The sequence below is a fragment of the Clavelina lepadiformis genome, chromosome 4 (genome assembly GCF_947623445.1).
Source record: "Clavelina lepadiformis chromosome 4, kaClaLepa1.1, whole genome shotgun sequence".
NCBI lineage: Eukaryota > Metazoa > Chordata > Ascidiacea > Aplousobranchia > Clavelinidae > Clavelina > Clavelina lepadiformis.
The window spans coordinates 21,878,657-21,889,088 of record NC_135243.1 but is presented as its reverse complement, the minus strand read 5'-3'; the positions used below and the strand labels follow the sequence as shown (position 1 = coordinate 21,889,088).

At 36.6% G+C, this 10,432-nt stretch overlaps 2 protein-coding genes across 2 annotated transcripts; both read left to right on the top strand.

The window, feature by feature from the left end:
• Nucleotides 1-5,888: 5,888 nt before the first annotated feature.
• LOC143453094 (uncharacterized) lies at nucleotides 5,889-6,531 on the top strand. Its single transcript, XM_076954242.1, has 3 exons — nucleotides 5,889-6,155; nucleotides 6,219-6,363; nucleotides 6,426-6,531. The coding sequence occupies exons 1-3, from the start codon at nucleotides 5,904-5,906 to the stop codon at nucleotides 6,446-6,448; spliced, it is 420 nt and encodes a 139-aa protein (XP_076810357.1). The 5' UTR covers nucleotides 5,889-5,903; the 3' UTR covers nucleotides 6,449-6,531.
• Nucleotides 6,532-7,492: 961 nt separating this feature from the next.
• Nucleotides 7,493-8,956, top strand: LOC143452212 (uncharacterized). The gene is made up of 2 exons (XM_076953084.1): nucleotides 7,493-8,126; nucleotides 8,207-8,956. The coding sequence occupies exons 1-2, from the start codon at nucleotides 7,826-7,828 to the stop codon at nucleotides 8,443-8,445; spliced, it is 540 nt and encodes a 179-aa protein (XP_076809199.1). The 5' UTR covers nucleotides 7,493-7,825; the 3' UTR covers nucleotides 8,446-8,956.
• The last annotated feature ends 1,476 nt before the right edge of the window (nucleotides 8,957-10,432 follow it).

The following is a 10,432-nucleotide window of genomic DNA, read 5'->3' as shown; positions in this document are numbered from 1 at the left end:
ACCATGTGGTAATTAGCGGTTGGCGTTGAACACTACGACGAATTGTAAACGCAAACTATTACCCGACTTAGCATTTGAAACGGAATTTCAGTTTGCTATTATTTGTGTGCGTAAAATACGACTATCTTACTGAAGCGTGTTGTTTATTCATAGAGAAAGCCTTTATTGTTGTGAGTTCCAGTTTCACATTCAGATTATTTACTGCCGTTGTGCGAAACACACTCATATAAAGCGATAATGCATTGGTTTTCGATACGTTTATATTCCCTATTTTGAACAACTGCCCACGCGTTATGGCGTTGACGTTACATTTTTAGTAATTTTATCCAACTTACTACGTAGCGTATATCTTTTCACCGACTGCATGTGGCGCAGCACAAACTACGCTAAATGTTAACAACAATCGTTGTATTTACGATAATCATTATCAGCATAACACCACGATTCGAAAATATTGATGCACAGCCAGTTTCACTGTTATAGCGTGTACATTCGGACCATTTTTGCCGGTATGTGCAACAAATAAGTTATTATACATGAGACCATTCCAGAAATTTATAAAAAAGGTAGGAGAGGTGAACGCTGATTTAAGAAATGTAATTTTGATTAATTCTCCATTAAGTTAAACTCATGTTAATTTCGTGTGTAAAGTATATAGGACCTTTTTGGTCATCATGTATCGATGTTTTACAAATTCCACCAAATAATAAAACATGCAAACATAAATTTGTTGGTACTTTATTAATTTTTGACGGCCTCTTAAGGTTTTAGGCCAGCTATCATTTCAATGCAATTTGTTTAACTGCAACAAGCTACTAACTTTTAATCGACGCCCAGTGTCTTATGGGGTCACGTTTGCATACATTTGAACTTGAAGTCCCGACTTCCAATCAGTTCCACCGGCAATTTAAAATCCTTACTATACTATGTATAGGCTATCAGTGCAACAAAGTAAAGTAGACCTATTAGGCCTTTAGTTGTCAGGGATGTATCGAACAGGTGCACGAACACGACACAGAATGATATTCAAGACATTTCCAAAAATTTGAATGGTGCAAAAAGATTAGGGCTGAACCCTTTATTTTGTGTCAAGTAAGACACCAACGGCAAAACTTCCAAAGTTTTAATTGAAAGGTCGAAAGTAAAGACAGGAAGTTGGCCACAGAAAACTACATTTATGCATATAGGCCTATCTTACTATCGTTCTGTGATTAATTATACTTTTCTTCGGCATAGCATAGACCGGGCTATAAAGCAAATAGTCAGAGATTTGCAACAAAAATATCTAAAATCATTTTCGTTTTTTTAACGGTCTATCAATGATCATCTTCCGTCGTTTAGTAGCAGTGGGACATCGCCTTGTTTTACGCACCAAAATAACGACATTCATGGTCGCAAAATATTACTGGTTATATCTAACCCTTTAAAATAAAAAGTTCATGAATTTATTCGTAGTGTTATGCACAGCACTGTCGTCGCAATGAATTGAGATTTTACCCGCTTGAAAAGCTTTAATAGTTTATAGTAAATGTAGAAAACCTTGTATAGGTCTATATTTCAAAGAATAAATCATTCAAAATATCACTTAACTTGACCAAAACCATTGCAGCGGTAAAGTTCTTTTTATTGTATTATATCGTAAATAGGTGAAATGGTGATATTACTCCAAATACAAAAGCATCTTGGTGTAGAATAAGCTTGTATTTATTTATATTTTGGCCTCCGATCATTCTTCGTAAAGCTGATCGTTGTGGATTAGATCGGCGTCAGGATAGGCTGGTTCTTTCCTTCAGCGTTGCAAGAATTACTGTTGTTATTTTCCTGCATTGTCTTGGCGAGCTGCTTCGCCTTTTCTACCGGGATATTCTTCGAGATCTTCTTTTCAACGGTTCCGGTAACGTTGGCCGTCTTCTCCGAAACCTTCTTAGCCACGTTGAACATTTTTCCAAGCGAATCGGACATGTTGCCTTTCAAAGACTCGGTTGCTTTTCTGAATTTGTCCATTACTGTTGGTGCGTACTAACAGATACAATCAAGTTACTATCATTCACTAGTAATGTACTACAGTAATGGCTCGAATCATACCCCTTTTATAGACAGAGTTGAATGCGTGTAATCAGGTATACACAAACGGCTACACCAAAACACACCGGTATCGTAACCACTACGTTTTAATGCGAAGTTATCGTGCGTTAAAGCAATGGACAAAAAATATAAGCATATGTAAAGGAAACTTTTGTCTATCGTCAAAATTTGTGACAAAATTAATGACGTCATTCATTTCACTCAATCAAATAATATTTATAGTTGTGACGTGAGTGTACGTTTTGCATTCGAATTCTGCTCTGTTCTTTCTACTCGTGCGCTTATACAGATGACGTGTTGAACTTAGATTCGGTTTGTTGATAACTGTCATTAAACGTTGTCCTTTTTGTTAAAGCAGATATGACACCGGGGTTGTACGAAGTTGCGTGTGTAATAAATGTCTTTACGAATACAAGGGACCTACTTGTTGTCGGGTTATATGAGGTTAAACATCTAAATATAACCAGAAGTTTCTTTCGGTAAATTGAAAAACAGATTTCGGACCTGTAATGTTTAAAGCATATTAGTCAGCATATTGTTGTTTGACGTGGTCTATCTCGTTAATTATGCTAATAATAAGTAATAATACAATTTTATATCCTCAAGCAATTACAGTATGACCGTAACAGACGGCCGGAGAGAATTCTGTGAAGCCGAAATATGGCAGAAACTGGTAGAAATTAATATTTATTGTTCCAAAATTTAATAGAAACTTTGCCAGCGTTAACACAACAGTATTTTAACTGTTACGTTTGTCTCGTCATTGATTGTGTGTCGGCTACGTAAACAGTCACCAATGTTGTTTGTTACGTCCGACGTGACTCTATTCGCACTCTTTGCTTGCACCTATTTGGCCTTTTGCTCCGGTAAACTTTAGTTCAAATGATACGAATTTACTGCAGCCTATCTGACTTCATGCCTACATTGTCACCAGTATACGCTACGACACTATAAGTAGGAGTTAGGTGAGTTCGTCCATCGCATAATAACACGTCATTGCGGTTCGTTGCAGGTTGTATATGAAGCGTTTTGTAGTTTCTGCCTGAAATCACAAAGCTGACCGCAATACAGTCGATCAGCGCAAGGAAGGAGCATTCGTTTGGTCCTGACGTAAGAGCTTCAAAGCTTGTTATAAATAGCTCAAGTACGAATACTGATAGGAAGCTGCCTTACACCTTTCCCGAAAACATTCTTCCCGTGCGACATGATCCCGATCAACTTTAAATATCTTCAACAAGATTCGTTTTTGCTTTTATTTACGATTAAATAATTTTGCTCGCGAATAAAAAGAATATTTAAATTAAATTAGTCATCTTTTTGTTGTACTTAAAATGTTTCTTTCATCACTCGCATTTATAGCACCGTTTTTTTTTTTATTTCCTAACGCTCTCTCTCTCTCTCCGGTTAAATATAAGTTTGACCTATCAAAGTGCCAACACACAAAGAAAACAGACTTTAGCCGTTTCTTGTTTTATTACATATTTTCAGTTATATTACACATGTTCCACTTCAACGTTCGATGGTGTGTTCGAGTAGAGTACACAGTAGACCTCAAATATGACGGATAAACGCATATATCGAATGAAAAGATTGATTCGGATGGTTTTGCATTTTTTAATGCATTCAACTTTCCTGGGAACGGAAGGGATTATCATATATAACGGTTAACTTCTACACTCTACAGTCCCTTTGAGGCATGATGTCAAATACCTCATGTAAACGGATCCATTAATTGTTGGCAATTGACAGTAAGGTCGCTAACTTGCTACTATATGTAAGATGGTCTTCCTGAAAGCAGTGATGGTGTCCTGGCGCAGAACACGCAACTGTCAGACCTATCGCACAGCATGAATCCATATGCACTGCCTATGTGATGTCATAGATGACATTAAAATTTGGCATTTTTCCACCTGTTCCATTTCGCAATTTTTGAAAAGTCTGGTATCTTTTTAGAAGTCTACACTGGTTTATACCATCGTCTCTATCTATTTTTGAATGCTTGGTTCATTAATATTGTGTATCATTCATCTCAACATGTTGAGGAAAAGCCGGTTTTTAAAAATAAAACTTGGTGAATAAGTTTACTGGTTTTCAAAATTCCGCTTATTTAGCAGCCGTAAGCCCAAGACTGATCTTGGAAAAGTAAGAGTCAAAAGACTGAGGTAACTACAGGGTGTACTTTGTTCGCTTGTATAAGTGAAGTTGGTCGTAATGTTCTAACTTATGACAATGAATTAGTGAACAGTAATTGTAGGACTGAAACATTAATTGAGATTATTATTTAGCCATACTAACGTTTCCGAGGCGATTGTGTGAGAGTCGACAAATATAACTTGTATATATGCTGTTGGTCTTCTTCTTTTGTTCCAGAAGTCAGTAGGTTTGTGTAAGCGAAATAAACATTCCAACCTACTAACAAACTAACACGGTTCCTAAATTGACTAATTAGCCATTAACGAGGCAGTCAACAATCAATGGTGACACAGACATCAATCAACAACCAACTTTCGTGACGCTATTCACCAGGACCACTGAGCAGGTGCAAGGGTTGTTAATACATTGTCGAGGAGGCATTACAACGATAGCGCCACTGCAGTAGGTATTAAGCACGGGATGCATTACCACCGGACCGTCGCTCTAACCTATTAGTTACCGGGCTATTAATAGCCTACACATGCTATACATGAATGCCGGTGTACATGTGTGTATTTACACAGAACTTTAGATATTAGCTGGACTGGACTGGACTGTCTTAACAGTAAAAGAGACGTACAGCTCGAAGGATTTTTAATGTGATAAACATTGCGTCAGAATTGTCTCGTTCGGTCGCGATTTCTTAAAAAAGATAAGTTGTCGATATTTTTGCATTACTGTAAATCGAGCAAAACCTATAAGTGAAAAGTGAAACTGTAGGACAAGTGAAAAGAACAGAAACAAAACCTATAATTTAACTGATTGCTGTTGTCACAGAATGCGATAAGCGACATTTGCGACGCAAACGCAAGCAAGTTTCTTTGGTATACAGCATTTTCGTTTATGTTATTTCCAGAAGCACATGCTGATAAATTAAGTGTCAAATTACGTCCTGCAAATTGTTTAACTACAAACGCGTTGCTCGATATGCAGGTAGCTTAAATTTGTTCTGCACATGCTGTAGAATTAGTGAGCGCGTTTCGATATGAAGTGAGAAATTTCATAGATCATATAAGAACATTTGCATAAATATTCTAAAAGAACGCAAATACAAGGAATAGAACTATTGAAAATGTTATTTTCCTAAACCGTTGATTTATTTTGGAAAATGTAATATTTAGGTTACAGGCCTATGTCGATAACAAGGCGAAAAGGGTGTCACTGTGGTAATAGATAGGGCTGTGCCGCGAGGACAATTATTCGGGTTCGTGCGAATCCGAATATCTTAACGTTAACCCGAACGAATCCCGAATCTATTCTTGTCAGCATCAAATGATAAAATTCTATCAAAAAGTTGCCAAATCTTGCCTTTAACGTTACGTAATTACTAAAGACTAATGATTAAATGGCGATTTTAAAAGCAAAATCCTTTACTAAATGATTTTCTGTAAAAAATCTTGATCCTAGTTCAGCTTAGCCAGGAAAATAGATCATTATTTCATACTAAAGTCGATAAATTTGTAAGTAGTATAGTATCCGGGTTCGCCATTTCTAGTATTCGTGTTCGCCCGAATCTACCAAACAGGCAATATTCGGCGAATCTATTCGGGTTTGGGTCCGTGTTGGCCCATCCCTAGTAATTGACTTCATGTTATTTGCTCAGCTTAGAACGTAGGCAAGGCAAGATGAAAGTGATATTGGCTGGTTATTGCAAAACTGGAACCAAGTCAATGGCAGCCGCACTAGAAACTTTGGGCTACAACGTCCATGACTACTTTGAGCATTTTTGGTATCATTACGATGAATGGCATGAAATATGCAACCAGGGTTCCACGAAAGAACTTTCTCAACGAATGTACAAAGATGTAGATGTAGCAGCGAATATGATGCCGCTAAAATTTTGGAAAGAAATCCACGATGCTTTCCCTGATGCTAAAGTATGTTATAAACATCTTGCTATCTCAAAAAGGCTCATAAAATCCACGTTTTACCACTTGCAGATCATACTAACATCAAGAGATGAAGACGATTGGCTCCCAAGTTACATTGCCCAGTGGAAATCAATAGATGATTATTTTTTGTTTAAAATGATGATAATAATCACTCCAACAGGAAGACGGTTGTTTAAATACTATCAGTTATTGGGTAAGCCAACAACATTCAAATTTACATCTAAATGAATTGATGATAAATCACTTTGCATTAAGAATATATGAAGGTGCAGTTATGAAACATCCTTTTGATTACAAATTTCTTCAAAATGAAACAATGTTGAGATCGGGCTACCGTACACACCAAACAGGATGTATCGCGGTAAGCTTGGACAGCGGACATGGCGAAAATTCTTACAACTTTACAAAAATATTTTTACAAGAAAGCTTTCTTTCTACAGAACGCACCAAAAGACAAACTGCTCGTGTACAGCGTACGAGATGGCTAGGAACCTTTGTGCAAATTTCTGGGTAAAGAAATACCTAACAAAGCGTTTCCACGTTTAAACAGCAGGAAAGCAATCATCGACAAACTCAAGATGGATTTCCCAGCTATTCGCATAATGAAACAAGAATTTGTAGTTTCTGTCTTTATTATCAGTAGCCTTGGAGTGTTGGGAGTGTACAAACTCTACCGAAGTGGACTTACGATTCCGTATATTTAACCAGGTTTTATCTAATTAAAATAAAAGCATTAATATGGTTGGGCACTAACAGAGTTGGTACTTTACAATGATTAGAGCTGGGCAACCGCTCTTGTAAAAAGCGCGTCGCTCTCGCTCGTGATTGGAAAAAATGCTCATGATTTCGGTGTTTTTAAAGAAAAGAGCCCGTTCGTTTGCCGCTCATGCTTCCGTTCTTTTTAGCAATTCAAAATGTTTTCACTCGGCGCATGTTCCAAAACAAATTGCATTCGCATGTTACAAATTTTCATTTTACTGCAACCAGTAATTGCTCATCATTATTTGTAGTAAATACTAAGGAAATTTCATGGAATCCCAAGTTGAAAAGTCTGTTTAGAACAAGGGTGTTAAGAACATTCTGGATTTGCCCAAATTTAATATAACGTTCAATGTTTTACTTTTTAAAATGAAAACTTTCACATCATGAATCTGTTAGATTAAAAAAGCAACGTAAAATACTACAGAGTTGTCGCCCTAGGATTCCCATTATCTATAGGTAACTCAAAGGTTACGGAGCTAACTCAGATTACCGATTAATAGTTGACAAAACAACTACTATTTGTGGTTTCTAGTTCTGGTATTTATAACACTGTGCTGCGTTAATTTTTAGGTTACTAAAGTATTGACGGTTCTTAGTGTACTTTTTGATGCTGAATCCAAAACTGTTATCCGTTTTCTTCAATCAGGTCTAGTTTTTTTGCAAATTGCATTTGAAATTTTTGACAACTTCAGCTTTCAGCGTTTGCGATTGAGATTTGTGGTGTCATAAAAATGATTTAGCTTTTGAATTAAGTTTTGATGAAACTTAAGTGACATCACAATGAGAAGAACATAACGAATGCACCTGGTGCTTGAAAAGTTAAACTTCTGAACTTGTTTTTACAGGCTAGTTTAGTGTGCAGTTTAGATGATTTGTTTTTACAGTACTGTACAATGAGAAAGTGCAAAAACGATCCAGACAGGTTCTGTTACATATGTGGCAAGATCACCCTGCGCAGTCGCCAAGCAAAAATTACGCAGTTTGTTAAGAAAGCATATTATGCGTATTTTGGAGTAAAACTAGGCGATCAGGACAAGGCATTTGCTCCGCACATATGTTGTAAAGCCTGCGTTGAAAACTTGAGATTATGGAGCCTAAAGAAAATAAAGAGCCTTCCTTTTGGTATTCCTATGGTATGGAGAGAAGGAAAAGACCATGTCACTGATTGTTATTTTTGCATGACCAACTTACAAGGTATGCTGATACTTGCACTGTATGGAGGCATTTTCATTAATTGCTTGATTTAAGAGTAAAAGTGTTCTTTTTCATTTTAGGAATAAACCGGAAGAACAAACAACATGTGAAGTACCCTGATGTTTCTTCAGCCATGAAACCAGTACCACATGGCCCTGGTATTCCTGTTCCAGAACCACCTGGAGAAATAAGTGAAATGGAGTGTTCTTCATCTGCAGAGAGCAAAGCAAGTGAACAAGACACATGGGATGCAGAGCAAAGTACAAGCCAACCGAAGCCTCTTACACAGCCTGAGCTGTATGGTGTCCCACTTTCATAATAATTCAGAAATAACTTCAATTTAGCAGAACAAGGGAAATAACTCAGAGAAGAGAGAATTTCCAAGAGAGCCATTTAAATCCAACACTTGTTTTATATACTAAAATATTGACCAATGAGGTAGTGCCAAATTAACTGCTATCACACGTGTACATGTGTCCATGTTATTCTAAGCTTTTCATCACAAAGAATTCAAATCGATTTTACACCAGTACAGAAAAACCACTTGACACACTTACTATATCACATATTGGTTTGAAACCACGATTTGATTAAAGATACTAAAACAATACCTTGCTACCATAAACCACGTGTCGCATTGTACGTTATCTGAACGTTTTCAAGTACACTCAAACTTTACGCCGTGAAAACAATGCTATTTGAAACACTTCAATCTGCGTTAAATATGTCGGTTCTGAATTTCTTGTTTGAATAAGAGATTAACACGATAAATACGTCTGTTTTAACATTTACTTAATTCCAGCCAGAGAGAATGCAAAAACCGCCTTTTAAAAGTGTCAATTATAATTTGATGATATCCAAACGCCACATAAATCCCCCAACCCATAAAAGCTTCGAGGTAGGAATTGTCGGCGTTGGCAGGTTGCAAGATTTCTTGTTGTTTGTTGTCAGCTTGCAATGTGAATGCAGAATTTGTTTTCTCTCCAGTCAGAATTGTGATGCGGTCAACGAACGTACACAGATGGAATATGCAAAAGAAAAAATAGCAGTAAACATTCTTCACTAATGCTATGTTATATAGAAGGGTTTTTAAATATTTTGAGATGTTTTTGTTATATACTTTTTACCATAAACCAAAGTAACATAAAAGTATCATAAATGTAGTTGCACACAAAACCTAACACAAACAGTTTGAATGAAATGATTGCCATTACAACTAAATGCATTTCAATATTTTGCCACAAATGATATCGGACAACGCGTTTGGTTTGCCGAATTTGTATAGCAAGATAATGTAAGTACAAGGGTGGGTAAGGGTTAAGAGGGTTTGCATAATGCAGGAGAAGAAAATAAAAGTTCGATCAGTCTGAGTAATAAGCTTAATATCGCGATTCGCCCCAATTCGTTTTCTGCTTGCATTTGTTGATGCAAGTTTATGCGGTACCCATTTGTGAATCGAGGTTATTACGGGATATAGTCACAAATCAACAGATTCTGACTTATACAGGCTGGCAGTTTGCAACCTGGTATATTATGACAAACAGGCAAAATAATCGTACGGCGTTTTTGTTAACGCTTGTACTTATGTAAGTCATTTATGAAGCAATAAAGGTGGGTTAATATAAAACGTAGCTAAAAGTGCTTAGCGTAAGAAAAGATTAAGAGAATGCTTTGTAGGTAGACAATGGGGTGAAAGTGACCGTTGATAAGTATTTGGCTTAGTTAGCCTGTGTCCATGCAAATAAAATAAAATAAAAAATCATCTACCACAAAACATGATATGGAAAAATAAGTATAGATAGAAGTCGACAGGGGGATAAGGAATACATTAACTTTTAATTCAAATTGAATTTCTCGAGTATGATTATGATGCGTGGTTTACGCAGAACAAATAAGATATAACTACAGTATGAATTGATATGCGCGTTGTCCTTGGGGACATAAATTTATCAGGTAAAATCAGAGTAAGAAACGTATTTAATATTTTTGTTATTAATAAGTATGACATATGTGCGCTAGCTAATATCTAATAACACCAATAACATGCTACGATTTATTCAGAAATGAGTAATGTACTTTACCGGCTAAGAATTAATCGGGTGCAGAATCAAATGTAGAAGTGTCCAAAACAGATTGATAACTTCGTTCTTCTTGATGATTTTTCTTCCATTTTTCTTTTGAGCGATGCTTGACGCTGGTCGGTGTTGGTTGCTGGATTTGGCTAGTGTTGGCTAGCGTCGTCATCATCGTAATCCATAAGGCCAGTAGCATGATAGTCATTGTTCGTTAGCGAGATTTCTTTCAAC

What these genes read in the sequence shown, in the direction of transcription:
- LOC143453094 (XM_076954242.1), top strand. Translation starts at nt 5,904, where the DNA reads ATGAAAGTGATATTGGCTGGTTATTGCAAAACTGGAACCAAGTCAATG. An exon ending in ATGCTTTCCCTGATGCTAAA is followed by an intron (nt 6,156 to 6,218) that starts GTATGTTATAAA and finishes TACCACTTGCAG; the next exon opens with ATCATACTAACATCAAGAGA. An exon ending in TAAATACTATCAGTTATTGG is followed by an intron (nt 6,364 to 6,425) that starts GTAAGCCAACAA and finishes CTTTGCATTAAG; the next exon opens with AATATATGAAGGTGCAGTTA.
- LOC143452212 (XM_076953084.1), top strand. Translation starts at nt 7,826, where the DNA reads ATGAGAAAGTGCAAAAACGATCCAGACAGGTTCTGTTACATATGTGGC. An exon ending in TTGCATGACCAACTTACAAG is followed by an intron (nt 8,127 to 8,206) that starts GTATGCTGATAC and finishes TTTTCATTTTAG; the next exon opens with GAATAAACCGGAAGAACAAA.